This window comes from Haemorhous mexicanus, chromosome 28, assembly GCF_027477595.1.
Source record: "Haemorhous mexicanus isolate bHaeMex1 chromosome 28, bHaeMex1.pri, whole genome shotgun sequence".
Lineage (NCBI taxonomy): Eukaryota > Metazoa > Chordata > Aves > Passeriformes > Fringillidae > Haemorhous > Haemorhous mexicanus.
In genome coordinates, this window is record NC_082368.1 from 4,775,617 (window position 1) to 4,795,385 (window position 19,769).

Genomic DNA, 19,769 nt, shown 5'->3' on the forward strand with positions numbered 1-19,769 from the left:
TAAAAGCCACAGTTGATATCATATTTTATTTTCCTTGGCTGGAAGGAGTTAGATTGCTTTTAGTGCAGTCACATTTTTATGTACTTCCAGAAATGAAGTGGCTTAAAAGGACTCCCTTGGGATCAGCCAGGGGCTTAAGGAAGAATATAATTTTGTTGGTAAAACCAAAAAAAACATCACCCAGACCACTGAGGTCCCGGGGTGGAGTTTCTCTGCCTCCTGCTCTGCTTGCTGCATGTCCTGCTGTGGCATCCACACGTGCCTGGGGCACCTGCAGGAGCAGGTATTTGCTGATCTCACCCAGAAATGGTATTAAAACTTCACATTTCTGCTTCATGTGTCTTTTGTGTGTCTGTGGGGAATCATCTTCTTGCATCTCTGAGAAGATTCAGCCATGTTGAGCTTGCACCATTACAAGATGGAAATCTGTAAATGTTTAAAAATGTCATTAAATCATCTTTAAAACAACAGAATTTATTGCCTGATTTTTATTATTTTTTGCCTTAAACAGGACTTGGTTGTAGTTCAGGTAATTTGCTGTGGTTGTCAGTCTGGTGGGGCATTGCCAGAAGCATCTTTATTACTGGAGAACGTGTTGAGAAGGAGTTTTACAGAGCAATAAAGTTGTTTCATTCCATGGGACTGTCCACAGGGTAGTGAGTGCAGGTGTCATTTAAAGGACATTTTATTCAAAGTGTGGATATTTTAAATATGGCATTTTCCAGTGGCTTCAGGTTGGTTACAAGCTTTGCAAATGTGGTTTGCCTCTGTGAAATGACAATAAAAGTCAGCTTTCATTGCATGGTACCTCTGGTGTTTCCAAATTTACATCTACTCATAGAAAATATATATAGGAAATAGATGGGGGTTGGTTTTTTTGCTGTCTGCTGATGTCTGAGGGGTTTTGAGCTGTCAGTGATCACCAATAATAAAATTGTTGGTTTACAAGTGAGAATTCAGCCAGCTCTGTTTCCCAAAGCTGGATGTGGCTGAAGGATGAAAGCATTTTTGTCTTCAAAAGCTGTTTTGTTGGTGTAATGAGAAATACTAACCTACTTTTTCTTCTGATTTTAGGAGTGGCCACACACTCCTTGCCTTCTGGTTTTCTCGACAAGAAGGAAAATTAAACAGGCAGCAGACCATTGAACTGGGACATCACATTCTCAAAGCCCATATTTTTAAGGTAACAAAAATTCAGATCAAGGTTTACACCAACCTCATCCACAGCCCCAGCAGCACTCAGTCTTGTTGTGGGGTTGGTGTAAGAAGTGTGATTGCTTGAGGCAGCTGAAGCATGTAGAAGTGAGTTTAGAAAATTGGCTGTGGTACCTAAGAAAGCCTTAAAATTAAACCCTCCTTCAGATGGTAAATTCAGCAGAGAGCCTCCTTACCTAAAATTGCTCTCTACCATAAGATGTTTCTTGCCCTGAAAGATGAATTCTTGTGGCAGCATCCAGGAAAAAGGGAAATCTTTAAAAAAGAGAGGTTTTGAAGAGTCTAATGAAAATTTAGGTAATGGGAAAATTTGGTTGTTGTTGAAAACTGACATTTAAAACCTGGGAAATTGGAAAGCAAACTTGGATGTGAGTACCAATATGACCCATAAACTAAATATCATTCTTGCTGCTGGCCCAGGCACCAGAAGGTGGGAATGAGAGGGTGGATTTGTAAGGTCACAGGAAATGCAGATTTTCTTCCAAGTGTTAGGACCTGTGGGTGCTTAACACTAGTAAAAACAAGGCTGTATTTTTATCTGGTCTCTGTATGAAGCTGGGGTTTGTTTTTGCTGAAGGATTCACTCTGCCCCACTGTTCTGAAGGGGGAATTAGAAAAGGAAGATATGAGCTAAAAAATGAGAAGTAGGGCAGGCTTTTGCCTGAATGGTAACTGGATGATAATGGTGTTGAATGTACTTATTCTTTAAGGGGTAAATGTCACCTTTTATGTCTTGCACTAATATCTAAGTTTATATCTATAGTCTAATGCAACAGTTAAGATTTCTGTAGCATCTGTGATTATCTTCAGAGGGCTATTCTCAAAATATCTACCCTTTTCCTTGGTCCTGATGGTGATTCAGGCAGCCTATTTATGGGCTTGATAGTAGTGTAACTATTTTTAAATTATTTTAACTGATTATTATAAAAATGCTTTCCCTTTCCAATTTCACCATCCTGAGTTCATGAAATTTAATATTGACCTCTAATATCTTGTGTTGTGTCATTTCAAAAGCAGCATTTAACAGTGGCTCAAATTCCTGAGCTCTTTTTCCCTCAACACAAGCAGGTATTTTTTGTGGTTTAGCACCCTGAATTTTAAGGAAACGAGTACATGGAGCTGTTATTTATAAGAGCTTGTCTAATCTATCACTTCTCTTGGTGCTAAAACCATTTCAAATGACAAATCTGTTGATGGCTGGGGTGATGCTGCAGATTATCTTTCACACAGAGGAATTCGAGGTTGCAGCCGAGTCCAGCAAGGGGTTGGGATGATGATTCCCACACATCTTCCTTCAGAGGAAACAAATCCCACCTTGTGCTGAGGTTTTGTTGCAGCAGCCTCATCCCAATCCCAGGTACACAAGGCAGACCTGGGACCCTGCTGCTTTGCAGGGGTGGAAGTGACCAAAAGGGGTGGAAGAGAGCAGAAATCAGGGTTTGCATCTCGAGACAGAATTAAATGTGCAGTGCAAGATGCCTGTGCAGTTTCCATGGAATCAGCAGGCTTCCATGGGAAATCAGGAGCAGAACAGCAGCATTCAGGGCACACTGACAGCCTGGCTCCTGCTGGAGTCACCATCCCACCCCTCTGCTCTTCCATCCAGCTGTTCACTCCCATCTGTCAGCTATGGGGAAATTAATTCTCCTTCAGGGAGAAACCTGCTTAACTGTGCTCTGCCAATTAGGGCTGCTGGAAAATATGTCAGACCTTCAATATATTATGTATAACCTGATCATGGACACCAACTAGAAAAGTTGGAGACAATATGGTACAAGATACCAGGGCATACTGCTCAAGGCTGTGGCTGAAAGTTCCTGCATTTATTTCACTGTGAGCAGATACTGTGTGCTTTATTTAAAAAGAAAAAAAAAGCAGCAATCTGTGTTCCTAACATGGCATTTTGTGAGGGTGTTGAATGGATCTGGTTGCTCACACTTAAATCCTGCCTTTCCTTGACCTTGGAGATGGCTACATTACCTTTATAAGTAATTTTCTGCAAGCTTATTAATTGACTGTGAAGGTCAGATATGGCAAATTGTCACATAATCTTGGGTGTAGTCATCGTTGTCCTGAAACTCCTCTGAAGTCCAGAGACCCAGGAGGATCTGCCCAGTGTAACTGAGCAGATTTGTAAGTGTGGATCTAAGTTCCTTTCTCTTTTTCAGGGTCTGAGTAAAAAAGTTGGGGTATCTTCCTCCATCCTGCAAGGGCTTTGGATCTCCTACAGTACTGAAGGTCTTTCAATGGCATTGGCATCTCTGAGAAATCTCTACACCCCAAACATAAAGGTACTGGAGGAGGAGGTGGAGAGCTGGGGGGTTCAGAATTGACACAAGAAGCTCCAGCAATGGGCAGTGACCATGCAGAGTATTCACTGGAGCTGTGTCCAGTGTCCTGGCCAGGCTGAGCAGCTTGCTGGGTGTTTGTCCTGAGCTGAGGAGAGGCCTTTGGTCAGTTGAGATTTTTTTACCATGTGAGGTAGTCTGTCAGCTCCACTGCTTTGACAAAGGATCTCCTTTCCATTGCAATGAGCAAATAGTGAGTTTGTGCCTGTGCAAAATGGGATTTTTTCCTTCCCAGAGACGGGGAATGCAATAACTGATGTTGGAACTTGACATGTAAAGGGCTCTGGCTTAGATAGGCTTGAACTCTGAGGTGACACCAAATCCAGCAGCACGTGCTCATGTGCTGGTTCAGCCACTTCTTTTGCAGTGGTAAGATGAATGTGTTGACTTAGGTGAGCTCACCTCTACAGCAGAAAGGATTTCAGACAGAGATACAGGTTTGGAATTGTTTTCTCACATGGGAGGATGTTTATCCCAGGTCCTTCCCACCCAGGCAAGGTGAGCTCAGTGTCTGTCCCCTTGTCCCTTCCTCGTCACTCTCCAGCATCAGGTGCAGGGTGCCAAGGGCAAAGGGAGCTGTGCAGTGAGGAACCCTGGAGAGGAATTCCATGGGAAAGGTGCTGAGTACAGCTCTCTCCAGCTGTGTGTTTGATTCCCCATCCCCTCCACATCCCCAGATGCTGCAGCAGGGCTGGAGTGACTTTGTTCCAAACCAAAGGCTGGCAGCACCCTCCAGACCACTTCCCAGCCACTTGGGAAATGATTAAAGTGCTCCATCTGCACCAGATGGGGCCATCTCTGGGGCAGAGGGTTGTGCTGAGCATTTTATGTCCTTTGCTGTTTGTTTGGAGGTGTGTAGAGGCCCTGCTTTCTGCTGTGGTGCCTCCCCTGTCTCTCTCTAAAGCTCACCTAAGGCTCTCCTCCCTGGCACAGGTCAGCCGGTTGCTGATTTTAGGAGGCGCAAATGTGAATTACCGGACGGAGGTTCTGAACAACGCCCCCGTTTTGTGTGTCCAGTCTCACCTGGGCTATGCAGAGATGGTGGCCTTGCTCTTGGAGTTTGGGGCCAATGTTGATGCAGCTTCTGAGAGCGGCCTGACCCCGCTGGGCTACGCGGCCGCCGCCGGGTTCCTGAGCATCGTGGTGCTGCTGTGCAAGAAACGGGCCAAGGTAAAGGAGCCTCACTCCTCACTGCTCAGATGTGGGGTGGCCACAGGGTTTGTGACCCCAGCTTGTGTTGAAAGTCTCTGCTTCAGCCCATGCGTTCAAAGGATCAAAGCTCTTCAGTTTTTTGGTCTCAAGGTTGTTTATTGTATCTTATCTATAAAATTCTTTCTCCCTGCCCAGCTGAGGTCTGCTCAGCAGGACAGCCAGAGGCACTCTGCCTGCCCCCAGGGTGGTGTTATCTTTATATACTAAAAACTACCTGTACAATATTTACAATTACTTCCCAGTACCTATCACCTGTGTTAGACAGTGAGCTTCTACTCTAAACCAATCCAAAAGTGCCACCATCACCACTGAAGATGGAGGTACAGAAGAAGAAGAGGAAAGGCAGGACACGCCCAAATCCCTCCATCTTGTCCCCAAAAACCCCTACACTAAAAATCCCAAACCCCACATTGACACCCTGTGATAACTTTATTCTCACACTATTCAAACTGCTGTGGCTTTTATCTCTTCATGTAAAGGTGGCTGTTTGCTCTGGGGTTCATAATCCAGCCCACTGGTGTTCTGGGCTGTGTGCCAGGGTCTCTGAGCCCCCTGGCAGGGGTCCTGGCAACTCCAGACTCCCAAAGGGATGTCCTGAGTTCCAGCACTCAAAAGCTGATCTGAACTGCTCCACCTTTGCTCAAGGCTGGCTAGGAGCTGCAGGCAGGACATGGAACACTTGTTAGGGAGCATCCTCCAGCAGATGAAGCCAGGAGGCTGCTTTTGGTGTTGGTTTTTTCTGCTAAAATCTAGATTTTTTTCTGGGTTTAAAAGTCCCACGTTGACAGCAACTCCTGAGAGTCAGTAATTGGTGTCTGGAATTCAGGTCTGAGGTAGGAGCTGCCTAGTGACACTGCACTGGTGACCTGCATAAGGACGTTCTGGAGAAATCCTTGAACTTCACAAGGTTAAAATGGCAACACTGCTTTTCCAGCACAAAACGTTCTTTAAATATCTCCCTGAGACACATTCTCCTAAAATTTTCATCAGACTTGTCCTAGAAAAATCCCCTTTGTTTAGCTTTGTGATGAGTGGAGTTTTAATTGTATATTATGAGTCAAGTCAAAATACTTTGTTGAAGAAGAAAATTATGCTGATTTTTGAAGCGGAGCCTTCTGGAAACAATTTGTGGTTTCTCTATATCTTTAATTTTAGTTCAAAAGGCAAAATATGGGTTTATGTAGTTTTGGTATGGATGTCAGGATGACTGAGGGACTGTTAAGATCTTGCTCTGTTGTGTTGTCTGTAATAATGTGGGGATGGTAGGAAGGAAAAAAAAAATTTGCTGTTGTTGGATATTTTGAGAGAGTTTAGTGACATAAGTCCTGCCACTCGTAGTTTTCCTTGACTGTCCCTAACAGTACTGAGAAATACCCCAAAACACAGTTGGGGGAGTTTGAGGACTGAGATATTTGCAGAAAATTGCAATACTGATTACTGAAGGAGTTGAAAAAAGAGAAATATTGATATATTATTGATGTGAATGTGTTATAATATATTAAATATTTCTCATATGTATTATATAACTGCAATTTAGCACCAGGCCCTGGCAGAGGTTCCCAGAGAAGCTGTGGCTGCCCTGGATCCCTAGAAGTGTCCAGGGCCAGGGTATAGTATTTCAATGCACAAGAAAATTTGAATGCTGGACTTCAGGACACAACAGAAAAAATATTTTTGTAGTCTTTGAATTTTTGAAGAAAACTGGAGAAACCTAAAAAAAAGTAATGATATTTTCCCCAAAGCAAACATTTGTGGCCAAGATAATGCCAGAGCCTGGGACATTGCTTTGGAAGTGTTTGTTTTCTGGTCATGGAAGTGATAATTTACCAGAAGAATGCACATTTTGCACATGTGGCATTATTTTGAAACAGGGATTGGAAACTCTGAAGAAACAAAGATGTGTCGCTCATGATTTTGTTTAATTGTATTTTTTAATCTCTTTTCAAGGTGGATCATTTGGACAAAAACGGGCAGTGTGCCCTGGTCCATGCTGCTCTCAGGGGACACTTGGAGGTGGTGAAGTTCTTGATCCAGTGTGACTGGAGCATGGCTGGCCAGCAGCAGGGAGTGTTCAAGAAGAGCCACGCAATCCAGCAGGCCCTGATTGCTGCTGCCAGCATGGGCTACACCGAGGTAGGACCCTCTCTGCCTCTGCAGGGAGGGACACCAAGGGCTGGCCTTTTCCTGCCCACCCACCAGAGAACATCTGGAGGTGGAGTCCAGGCTACTCCTGTCCTGCTCTTCCTCCCTGTCCCACCCCAGTGTTCACAGATCCCTTGGCAAACCCTGTGGTCTGGGCAGGCATCCAGGAGAGGAAGGATAACAAGGCTTTAAGTAGTCAGAATAAACTTTTGGAATGAACTTTGAAGCAGGGGGAAGATGGATGGACACACGTTGCCTACATCCAGCACGGATGGGGAGTGTGAGAACGTGTGGTATTGTTCACAGGGGTCCCAGGATGAGGGAAGAGATGAGAAAGTTGACTCCATGTATCAGAAAGCTTGATTTATTATTTTATGATAGATAATATATTAAAACTACACTGAAAGAATAGAAGAAAGGATTTCATTAGAAGGCTAAGCTAAGAATAGAAAAGGAATGAATAACAAAGGTTTGTCTCTGACTGAGACAGTCTGGACAGCTGGACTGGGATTGGCCATTAATGAGAAACAACCAGATGAGACCAATCCCAGATCCACCTGCTGCATTCCACAGCAGCAGGTAAGAATTGTTGACAGTTTGTTCCTGAGGCCTCTCAGCTTCTCAGGAGGGAAAAATCCTAAGGAAAGGATTTTTCATAGAACATGTCAGTGACAAGAACGTGTAACTTTGGACTGTGTGTCCAGGGAGAGAAGAGCCAGAGAGCTTCCTCCTGCCTTCCTGACAGAGATTTATGATGAAGAAAATTATATATAGACTAATTTAGGTTGGAAGAGACCATTAAGGTCATTGAGTCCAACCATTGAGCCAGTGCCAAGCCCACCACTGCCATCAGTGCTCCAAAGAGCCCCAGCGACCCACAGTTCCTGCTCCTTGCCTTAAGAATGAGTTTCTTTCCTACCAAATACCTCCTCTCAGCCTCACCTCCTCCAGGAGATGCACCCAGTGCACACACCAGGTCATCTCCAACAGAGCACTCACAGGGAACTGACCCTACCAAGTCTCATCATGTGCCATCATATCAAGGCACTTGGTAAGGTTTTTTTGCTTGTACAGGGCAGCAAGTTCAGTGATTAATCTCAGAAAGAATATTTCCTTGATCCCAAGGTGCCAGGCAGAGACTGTTCCCTTCCCTCTGTGTATTACAAGCAGCTCGTGTGATGGTGTCAGCAGTTCCTGTAGAACACATTCCAGTTCATGATCTGACACATATTTTCCTTTAGATCGTCTCCTACCTGCTCGATCTTCCAGAAAAAGATGAAGAGGAGGTGGAGAGAGCACAGATCAACAGCTTTGACAGCCTCTGGGGAGAGACAGGTGATTTCTGTAGAAGCTGTCCCCTTCCCTTCCTTTCCCTTTCCCTTTCCCTTTCCCTTCCCCTTCCCCTTCCCCTTCCCCTTCCCCTTCCCCTTCCCCTTCCCCTTCCCCTTCCCCTTCCCAAACCTTCCCAAACCTTCCCAAACCTTCCCTTCCCAAACCTTCCCTTCCCAAACCTTCCCTTCCCTCTCAGATATTCCCAGCCTGCCCTTTTCCATCTCTCTTGTCCCACACCTCTGCCCCCCAAAATGCAGAAAGCTGGACTAACCAGACATCCTGGAGTTTCTCTATCAGAGAGGGGTTCTGAGTAACTGGGGCAGTTGGGAATATGGATTTGGGATTGACAAATCACACACAAACTGGGGAGCCATCTCAAAGGAATATTCACTTTTACATTAAAATTGGTAGTAGGTATGATGGGAAAATGAGCAAAAAATGAGCCAACCACCAAACTGAGCAGCCTTTTGTCTACATGAAACAAATCTGGAAGTTCATATGAAACTCAAGACTCACTTTCACATAACTGTATTATTTATTTTCACAGAAGTAAATAGAGAGTTTAAATAAATTTGGAGAGAAATGCAGGTTTCTGCCTAAAAATAGCAATCTGCTCTGAAAATCTGAATCCTGGCTTGTCTGAGGTTTGGTACTTGTTGCTCATGTCTCATCTTCCACAGAGCAGAACCAAATGCCTGGCTCAATGATATCAGGCTGATATCATCCAAATGGCAGTGCCAAGTGACATCATAAGTTTAGGAATTGCTGACAGCACACTAGAGCCAGTTCCAGATGGAGCATTTCCCCCTGGGACAGAACTAACATCAAAACCTAGCAGAAAAGTGTCTGAGTCACTTCTGCTATCTCCATCAGAGTTGGAAGTGCAAAAAACATCTCCATCAAAGTGTTTGTCTTGCTGCCAGGCTGTGAAACAGATACACGTGCTGGATAGGAGCAGTTTAATGATTCCTTCTGCAGATGAAGTTGTTTTTTCTACAAGAAAACACAGCAGCAGAAACAGAATGCACTGTTGCAGATCCCTGGTGTAGGAGGCTGTGGTTTACTGACGGAGATGGGCTCATCCACACCTGAACCTGGTCTCAGGCTCTGTTTGAGCTGTTTTGAGAAGCACAGCAGTTGTTGTGTGGTGTTTGTGGCAGGACTTGGTTATTGCACGGTGAGTGGTCCTTCTGGAACTACATCCTCATGGAAAAGCTGCACAATTCCTGTTCAGCAGCACTGGATCCTGCTTGCTGCTCCTTGGCTGGGCTCAGTGGACTCACCTCGGATGTGCTGGGCCATGGGAGCTCTCCAGCAGACTGTGAAACTTCAAACCAGCCCATTTTCATCCTCCTTAGTTCCTCCTGGAGGAGCAAGGTCCTGCTGCTCAGTAGCACAGGAGCTTTTGAGCTTCCCTTGAGCTGGAGCTGCAGAGGACAGGCTGGAGCCACAGACCCACTCCAGTTGCTTGGACCCTGAGGAACAGAGCAGCAGAAAGATGTGTCACTCCAGGCAGAAGGAATTGCAAAGGAAAGTAGACAAACAGTGGCTCAAATCATCCTGTTTCAGTAAAGTCTTCTCCAAAGAACAAACACCAAACGCTGGAGTGATTCACAATATTTTCATTGTTGCAAACATTCGTAATTTTGATGTAAAATACCTCAAATTAACCTGCAACATTTCAAGTGCAGGCAGGTTTAGCAGTGGAACCCAGCAGCCCTGCATGCCAATCCCTCTGCTTCCTTCTATATTTGTTGCTTACGTTTAAAACCCACATGGATCTGATTATAGATTTTGCAGAATGTTCTGCTTGTGGCAGCAAAATGATTTTTCATTTAACTCTTGGTGTCTCTCAACCCCAAGAGAAGAAAATTCAGCCATAATATGGAAGAGAATCGAGAATTAATTAAATCCTCCACCATTAACAGTGTTGCAGTTGGAAACCCATCAACACCTTGTAATCAGCCAACCCACAGAAATGTACTTCAAAGCAAAAACAAGCGACATCAGTCAGAAATAGACTCCCACCTTCTGCTCCAACTCCTACCAGAAGCAGCAGAACGTGGAGCCAGTGGAGCTATGCTGAAGTGCACAGAAAGTTAGGGAGAGGGAGGAACCAGAAAGTCTAAAATTAACACTGAAACAAGCCACTGGGAGGTCCTGAACTTGGAACTATTTTCAGATTGAATATGTGTTCTCTAACTCAACCACACTTCTGAGTTAACAGAGCGCATTTTGTCAGGGTAAGAGCTCTCAGGTGTTGCTTCTACCCACCTCTAATATCATGAGCATATGAAAATGAGATATTTTTGGGTTTGCACAAAGACCCTGGCTGGTAGGATCAGCCCTGGCCAGAAACAAAGCCCAGAAAAAGTGTTTTTCTTGGAAAACAGGTGAATAAATCCACCCTGTTTTGCTTTCCAATTGATTTCCTGGTTTCAAAGATCTACAGACTAAAGTGGGATATGGAAAATAGAAGTCCTCTATCTGGATTACACTGCTCTGTGCTTGTTTGGACAAAGAAAAGCCACAAATGTGACTGATATCAGTGGCTGGCAGGATCTGTCAGTGCCTCCTGCTTGATCCCTCACTTGCTCCCATGTACTCATGGTGACATGAGGCAATGACAGGTTGCAGAAGGTCTTGTCAAGTACCTGAAGACCTTTATTTTCTCTGGATATTGTGCCCCTACTCAGATACATTTGGCCTCACAGCCTATGGCTTTGGCATTCGGGAAAACAGTAAGGAGCTCATGATCACATTTCTTTGCAGCTAAACCTGAGCCCAAGTCACACCTTTAACCTCAGTCAATTTGAACCTCAGACACTCCCTGAACCTCAGTCACAAGTGCCTGTAGATTATTTTATACTTCCTGGGGTTCTCATCCCATTTCGCTGTGACTTGCAGAAAACAGTAAAAGCTGATTGTCCCAAGCAGCCTCGTTCTGTGACATTATGTAAACCTCTCATGGAAGAGTTGACCTTTGAGGTAACTGAAATTCCAAGAGTGGAAGCTGGACCAATCCAGCCCGTTTTCTTTGTTGGTTTTTCCCACCATGAGGTAGCTTTGACATTTCAAACCCCATCACTTTGGTATCCAGCAGAAAGACCCATTTCCAGGTAGGGAAGCACTCCCGTGAGCACGTGGCCCTTTCCCTGACCTCTTTCCTGTCTCGTGCAGCTCTGACGGCGGCGGCGGGGCGCGGGAAGCTGGAGGTGTGCAGGCTGCTCCTGGAGCAGGGCGCCGCCGTGGCGCAGCCCAACCGCCGCGGGGTCGTGCCGCTCTTCAGCGCCGTCAGACAGGGACACTGGCAGGTCAGCGGGGTCCTCTCGCCCTCACGGGTCACGCCATCCCTTCTGTCTTGCTGGAATAGGCATGGAGAAGACAAGCCCCAGCTCTCCTGGGGAATGGCCAGAGCAAAAAGAAGGGATGCTGGTTCTTCTATCACCCCAAGCTCTGGCTGGCTGCAGACAGCTTTGCTTAAGTCCTGTGTTATAGAATCACAGAATAGTGATCATCTAATCATCTAATTCCATCCCCCTGCTATGGGCAGAGATACCTTCCACTATCCCAGGTTTCTCCAGGCCCCATCCAGCCTGGCTTTGAACAGTTCCAGAAATGGGGCAGCCACAGCTTCTCTGGTTGTCTCACCATTTGAGAAGCAAACAGGATGCTCATGACCTACCAGAACATTCTTCCTGCCCTTATACCTCCCTTCATTTTCATTATCCTTAATCATCCATCCAGCAATCCCAGAAGCCTGTAGGGGTGGGAGCTTTTAGAATGTGGGGTCTGTTCTGCTCTTCCTTGGCTCTGGCATCTTCTCAGCTGTGTCTCCACGTGTAACCCTGGCTTTGTGTGCTGCAGATCGTGGATCTCCTGCTCACGCACGGCGCTGACGTGAACATGGCAGACAAGCAGGGCCGGACGCCGCTGATGATGGCCGCGTCCGAGGGACACCTGGGCACTGTGGAGTTCCTGCTTGCACAAGGTCAGAGCAGTGCTGGGAGGTGTTGGGGACCAACTGTGGTGCATCCCAGCACACCAGCTCCAGCTTCATCCTGAGCAGAATTTGAGCTTGGGTCAGCTCAGCATCATCTGGAGGGGCTTTCCCACAGCTTCAGAGTGGTTCCTGGGTACAGTGTGGGCAGTGTGAGGAAACACAGTGTTGGGGACCAGCTGTGGTATGTCCCAGCACACCAGCTCCAGCTTCATCCTGAGCAGAATTTGGGCTTGGGTCAGCTCAGGCTCATCTGGAGAGGCTTTCCCATGGCCTCAGAATGTTCCTGGTTACAGTGTGGGCAATGTGATAAAACACTGGCAATGCATTGAGGTGCTGGAGCGTGTCCAAAGAAGAAAACAGAGGTGGGGAAGGGTGTGGAACACAATAAGTGGCTGAGCGAGCTGGGAGCAGCTCAGCCAGGAGAACAGGAGGCTCAGGGGGGACCTTCTGGCTCTGCACAGCTCCCTGGCAGGAGGGGGCAGCCAGATGGAGGTTGGGCTGTGCTCCCAGGGAATAAGGCACTAGAGGAAAAAGCCTCAGATTGCTCTAGGGGAGGGATGAAAGGGTTCAGCCCTGGCACAGGCTGCTGAGGGCAGTTGTGGAACTCACATCCCTGGAGAGATTTAAAGGATCTAAAGATGTGGCACTTGGAGACGTGGTTAGAGGAGGGCTTGGCAGGGCTGGTGGAACAGTTGGATTCAATGACAGTAAAGTCTTTTCCAACCTAGATGAGTCTGTGATTCTACAGTGTCCTCCCTGAGCCTGTACCTTGCAGCCTGTGTCCCACCTTGGCATTCCTGGTTGTTCCAGATGCTGTTTGCCTCCTCCCCCCACTGACACTCCACACTGTGTTGAGAGCTCTGGCCAGAGGTTTCTGAACACACCTGGAGCAAGGACTGCCATGCTGTATTCCTCCACAAACAGTTTGTGCCAGCAGGGAGACCTCTGAGCCTGCTCTCAGCTGGGCAACCTGTGCAGACAGGGATGTGTCAGCTGGGATGAACGGGAACATTTAGGAAATTCACATCGCTCCCACATTTGATGAACGTTCTAGAGGCAGGGAATCTCATGCTGGGAGGTTTAGAGTTTGCCTCCAGGAGAAAAGCACTGCAGCAGCAATTGATCCCAGCTGCTGGCAGGAGCATCCCGCAGGTAGCTGCAGCTCCTCGGAGGAGCAGAGCTGATACAGATAATCTCTGCACTCTCCAGAGCCAGAGCCGTGGCTGTGCCATGGCAACAGGAGTTGTCTTCATGCCATGAAGAGGAGTGTTCACTTAAAACTGCTGTTCAGCTCTCATATCTGTATCCATATGCCGTGTGGAGCAATACTGACCCGTTGGTATGGCAGCGCCATTTCCTCATCCAAGAAAACGTCAAGTCCTCCTCTCCTAGGCTTGCAGTTGGCAGCAGTGTATCCCACAACGTTGTATTTATATTGGGTAAAGTTCAGGAAGAAATACTGCTGGAAATTGTGTACTTTTGGGTAAAGGGGAGGGGAGTGAAGAAGGGAAAATGTGTGCTTTTTTAGGGTAACTGAGCTGAATTGACTTAATTCCCCATGGTGACCTGCTGAAACAGCAAAATGGTCTTCATCTCTGACTCACACAGGCTGGAATGGGGTTGGATTAAGTTTAGAAAAAAGCAGTTAAAAAGATGATGTCTCAGATGAGGGAAGTCAGATCTACCATGCTACTCAGATGTTTGCCAGGAAAGCCTGCAGAGGTAGGCGTGAAAAAGTTTGCAGTTGGTGTGAATCAACTCCTTTGCCACAGTTCCCATCAGTGTATTTGAAGTTGCCACAGAGGGTGGGATTTGTGGTGGGAGAAACATTAATAAAGGAATTAATAATTATGTACAGAGCTCTCTGAAAACAAGCTGTCATTGCTGAGCAGAGGGCTTGCGGCAAACAATGGAGAGCTCTGAAGTGAACTGCTGCTTGTTCTTCCAGGTGCCTCCATTTCTCTGATGGACAAAGAGGGCTTGACAGCCCTCAGCTGGGCCTGCCTGAAGGGTCACCTGCCCGTGGTGCGTTCCCTGGTGGAGAACGGAGCTGCCACGGACCACGCGGACAAGAACGGCCGCACGCCGCTGGACCTGGCGGCGTTCTACGGCGACGCTGAGGTGGTGAGTGGCCTTGGCACGCCCAGAGAGAAGGGGCAGTTGCTGTAAAAGCCATGAAATCAAACAGTTCAGCTTGGTGGAGCGGTGAACAGTTACAGTCCTGGCCCTCGCTGTGGGAAGGTGCTTCTACAGAAGCTGGTCAGAGAATCCCAGAATGGTTTCAGTTGGAAGGGAACTGAAGGACCATCTCGTTCCACCCTGTGCCATGGGCAGGGGCACCTCCCACTCCAAGCCCTGTCCATGCTGGCCTTGAACACTTCAAGGGATGGAGAAGCCCCAACTTCTCTGGGCACCCTCTGCCAGGGCTTCACCACCACTGCAGGGAAGGATTTCTTCCTAATATCCAGTCAAAACCTACTTTTTTTTTTCAATTTAAAGCCATTCCTCCTCGTTCTGTCATTCCAGTTCCTTGTCCAAACTCCCTCTCCAACCTTTTTAGAGCCCTTTAGGCACTGGAAGGGACTCTAAAGTATTCCTGGAACCTTGCCTTTTCCAGGCTGAACAATCCCAATTCTCCCAGCCTCCTTAACAGAGGTGCTCTAGCCTTTGGAGCATCTCCATGGCCTTCTCTGGACTTGCTCCAACAGGTTGATGTCCTTCCTGTACTTGGGACCCTAGAGCTGGCTACAGCTCTCCAGTCTGACCAGAGACTAGAATGGAGTAGAGGAACAGAATCTCCTCCCTCGACCTGCTTCCCACAGTGTACCCTCAGACACCATGGAGGCACCTTTAGCCCAGGCAGTGGAGAAGAGCAAGCTTCTGCTGATCCTACATCCCCAGTCATGTGTGGGGGTCTCAGCCAAGAACAGAACTGATTATTTGGCTTCTCATTGCAGGTTCAGTTCCTGGTGGACCATGGGGCCATGATCGAGCACGTCGACTACAGTGGGATGCGGCCCCTCGACAGAGCAGTGGGCTGCCGCAACACCTCGGTGGTCGTCACCCTCCTGAAGAAAGGAGCAAAGATAGGTAGGAACAGGGGACACTGCCATCAGCTCTGTGCTCAGTCAGGACTCAAACAGTGGGGCTGGCATCCTAAAAAATACAAGTATAACCCAGAGGCAGCCTCAGGCCCAGCCGCTGCTTCGCACTCGGAAAGCAGACGGCGAGTCAGGACCACTTGGTTCTCTTTCCTAAAATGGGGACTTGATTTTTTTTCCTGTCGTATTACTTAGCAAAAGTTAATCAATAAACAACTGTTTCTTTGGCAAGGTCTTTCCTCTGGTAATGCTTTTTCTATCTTTACTAGTCTGAGTTGCCAAGTGTACTCTGTCCATGCCTTGCTGTGAGCTGCTGCGTTCGCTCGCTCTGTGTATGCTTCCAGACCTCAGTGTACCTGCACTGCGCCACACAGCTGCTCACGTTACGTTTTCCTGTGAAAGGGGATTTTGCTGGTGCATTGGCTTCCTCGCTGCCTGCCTCTCACAGCTGCTTTTTTCCTTTCTTTTTTTTTTTTTTTTCACCTTCATCCATTTTTTTCCCCCTCTCTCCTACAACTTCTTGTTTTCTCCTTTCTTTGAAGGTTGTCAGACGTTACCGAGTCGCCCACGAGGTATATCTCATTGCTGTCAGCATCAGCTTCGATCTGATAGCTTTGTTAGCCTTGCTTTCTCCTGTTTGATTTAGTCTGCATGCGTCCCCAACACCTCTAATCTTTTAATTTACCTCACCTTCAAATAATTTTTTTAATGACTGTTGCAGAGAATAACTTGAACTCAAAAACTAACCTCCTTCCCCCAAAACGTACTGAATCTACTTATAGAATATTGTTGACTTACTCTTCACCCACACTAATGAGCTGTCCTCAAATTTTTGCCACCCCTTCCCTGCCAGTGTTAGTCCTTGAGATAGGAGCTGGCTCTGCAGGGTGGCCCCTGTGCAGAGCCAGTGCCCCCAGCCCAGTGACGCCTTCGGCACCAGCAGCACTTACACACAACCTTCCCTTTGTAATTTTTTCTGCCTTAATGGATTTTCTGCTCTAGTCTTTCACATCTTGTGAAAATCACTCTGCAAATCACAGTCCACTTAACCACAAACCACCTATCAACAGTCAAACTGCAGATTCCCTAGTACACTTCCATAGATTTGAGTTTAGAAATGCTTTTATGTAACCACTCTGATTTTTCCTTTAAATACAGTTTGTTTCCCCCATCTCAGCATGTCCCATATTCAGCACTGCCCTCTTGTGGAAACGGCTCCATCCTTTCCCAGAGCACTGGGATTAGCCTTAATGACTGCAAAGGAAAACCATTGCAAGGGGGATGACATTAATTTAGGTGTCAGAGGAACTGTCAGCTCAGTCCTTTGGAGCACTCTGCCCTTTGACCATGCCAAGTTGTTCTCTCCAGCAGAAATTCCCACCCCAGGGTATTTTTTTCCACCCAGCTTCCTACCACCCTTGCATTGTATGAGTTCTTTACCCATCATGCATCCTGTACACTACAGGTCCAGCAACTTGGGCAATGGCAACCTCCAAACCAGACATCATGATCATCCTGTTGAGCAAGCTGATGGAGGAGGGAGACATGTTTTATAAGGTGAGAAGGGTGGGTTTGGAACAGGGAACAGATGCAACTTGCAGCATCACTTGGTGTGAGGTTTTGGCTGTGTTAGGTCAGTGCTTGGTCCTCCCCAGCCTAGATGGTTCTGTGATCCTAATGCTGCTGCCTTAACTGTGTCCCACTCACAGCATTCCTTGTGTTCTAAACTGTTTGGTTTTGGTTAGTGGGGTTGGAGAAGAGGGGATTGATTGCCCAAATCTGTAAAAAAGCTGAAGCAAAGCCAAGTTGGATTGGATTAGAGCCAGCACTTCATTTCCTCTTTGAAAACAGCAGGACCTAAGTGTTTGTTGGGAGTGCTGCTGTCATGGCATCAGGTCTGGCAGCCTTGTCATTACCTAGTGGGCTCACTGTTGGGGATCAAGGCAACAGGATAGAATATCCCAGAAAAACTCCCAGAATAAACTTCTTGCAATGAGAACAGATTGTCAGGACACAGCTGGCTTTGTCATGTCCTTTAGCCCATGGGAGACAGTCCACTGTTACAGTTAGGTAGTCTTTTTTGCTTTCTGTTTGTTTTAAGCCAGTCTTTAAAACCTGAGGATTTGCACACACATAGAAATTGTGCAAGTACAACAATGATTCACTGTGAGGCTCTAAGGGTGAAGCAGAAAATAGGCAAAGCTGGCATTGTAGTAGGAGTTATCTGCCAGAGATACATGATACAGCTGAGAAACCTGAGTCTACAGGTTTTTAAAAATCACTGTTTGCAGCTGCAAAATGTATGTCTGTGTCCTGAGGAGCTGTGTGTGTCCTAGATCCCATCCTGCCCTCTTTCTCTCACCCTGCCTGTCAGCTGCCCCCCTTCTGGGTGCACATCATCCCATCCCAAAATTAGTTGCCCAAAATAGCAGAGATGAGTCACCTTTGAAGGTGACTGTTGCATACCAATAATTATAAATGGAACCCACTTAACAGACTTAGATGTAGAGTTTTAAACCTCTCAAGTCCAGGGAGGTGAATCTCCCCCTGTTTGTCTAAGTTCAGAGCCACAGCAGTGCAGTAACATTTGTCTTTGCTATTGCAGAGGCTTCTCTGAGCCCCAGAGCTCCACCCAAAGTCCCACACTTTGTGTTCCTTACCCTCCTGGATGTGCATTAAGCTTTGGGTGGAGGGTGTTTTCCAGGAATGGGTAACTGATCACCCAGCTCAAAAGACCATCCAGCCAAGAGCCAGATGGAGTTGTATCAAGTTAACACCATTTCTCCACCTTTCCTGCTGTAGCATGACAGCTCTGTATGAAGTGGGAGATCTCAACTTGTGCAAGGCATCTGCCTTTCCAGCTCAGATGTTCCCTTGATCAAATGTTCTGCCCTTCTTTTCTAGGAAAGAGCTAAGTAGTGAAGTTGTGCTTCCTTAGCCACCTAAAACATTGGTTGGGCTGGTGAGTGAATTCTCTGCAGGGAGGTACACTCAACCCAAGGATGAGTTTTGACATGTTTTCCTTCTAATAGAAAGGTAAAGTGAAAGAAGCTGCCCAGCGCTACCAGTATGCTCTGAAAAAATTCCCCAGAGAAGGGTTTGGAGAGGACCTGAAAACCTTCCGTGAGCTGAAGGTGTCGCTGCTGCTCAACCTGTCCCGGTGTCGAAGGAAAATGAATGTAAGTGTCCCCTCTTGATGGCACAGCCTGGCAGCTCTGTGCCTCTGCAGAGACATGTCCACCCCTCCTCGTGCTTTGGCCTCACAGATCTCTCCTCCTGTAACCTGGTTATCCTTCACAGAGCACTGGTGTTTTATAATTCCAAAGCAGTAGTGGTTTAGTATGTGTTTCAGGTGATTAAAAATTCATTGCTGTGTTTATAGCTCTTTGAATTTTTTATTACTCCCTTTTGATGATGATGTTCACATCGTCACATGGGGGTGGAGGCATTTTCCAGATTTCTGGGGCAGCAGTGAGGAGGAGCCAGGAGATGTGCTCCTTTGAATACTAATTAATTTCAAATGAAGGAGCATATGCTTAGGGGGTTTGCACTTCCCCAGGGCAGTGACTCATGCAGAAACACCTCCTCAAGACTCCCTCTCAGCCCAGAACTTCCAGATCCCTGTCACTCTCCCCACTGCAATCTGGCAGCATCCAGCAAGCAGCTCGTGCAGATGCCTGTTCTGCCACCCTTCCCTGACTTGGAGTGCAGGGACTTTCACTTCCACAAATTAAAGTCTCCATAAATTCAAAAAGTGACATAGCTGAGGTCATGAGCCAGCAAAGGTTACACTGGAGGGGAAGGAGCTTTTGGGACACCTTTTTTTTTTTTTTTTTTTCCTGTGAGGAAGGAAGATGGAAAACAAGGGGGGTAAAATCTTAATGCTGGTGAACAAACACAGTTTGTAGAAAAAGTGTGAACCTTCTCTTTAAATCAGCCAATTCACAGCTAATCAGCTCCTGTCCTGTGCTTTGAGGACAAGATTTTTGGTTTATCATTAACTGGGGAATGCTAACTTCTGTGATAGAAAATTTTGGAGGGTTGTAATTGCTCCTGCAGTTTTTGCTCCTATAGATAGGACCATAAAGATACCTCAGGACTGCATACCCATTTCAGCTTGTTGGACAGTAACTGCTCAGTAACTGCTACTGCAGGTACAAAGAGAAGTATAATGTTCCCCAGGCAGGGCATGCCCGTAGCAAGAGTTGGCATCACAAGGTTTTGAACAAATCAGGAGCAGCTCTATGCAGTCCTTTCTCCCAGAGCTGCTCAGGTCATAGCCCAGTGCAGCAATCCAGAGCAGTGTTTGGCTGTGAAATGGAATCCTCCCCACGAGGAGGAGTTCTCTTTCACAAGTGCTGAGCTTAGCAGGACATGAAGCATTCAGAGCAAGGCAAGGGAGGATGGTGACAGGCT

General features: G+C 46.8%; 1 protein-coding gene across 7 annotated transcripts in view; it reads left to right on the forward strand.

Annotated features, from left to right (window-relative positions):
* TANC2 (tetratricopeptide repeat, ankyrin repeat and coiled-coil containing 2) overlaps positions 1-19,769 on the forward strand; it is a 163,573-nt gene that overhangs the window by 134,303 nt on the left and 9,501 nt on the right. For all 7 annotated transcript variants that reach the window (XM_059868979.1, XM_059868982.1, XM_059868984.1 and 4 more), the window contains 11 exons: positions 1,075-1,183; positions 3,384-3,506; positions 4,497-4,733; positions 6,723-6,908; positions 8,159-8,252; positions 11,430-11,563; positions 12,117-12,240; positions 14,201-14,376; positions 15,210-15,342; positions 16,819-16,910; positions 18,386-18,532. In XM_059868979.1, coding sequence (XP_059724962.1) covers positions 1,075-1,183; positions 3,384-3,506; positions 4,497-4,733; positions 6,723-6,908; positions 8,159-8,252; positions 11,430-11,563; positions 12,117-12,240; positions 14,201-14,376; positions 15,210-15,342; positions 16,819-16,910; positions 18,386-18,532 — 1,555 coding nt within the window. The remainder of the gene's footprint in view (positions 1-1,074; positions 1,184-3,383; positions 3,507-4,496; positions 4,734-6,722; positions 6,909-8,158; positions 8,253-11,429; positions 11,564-12,116; positions 12,241-14,200; positions 14,377-15,209; positions 15,343-16,818; positions 16,911-18,385; positions 18,533-19,769) is intronic.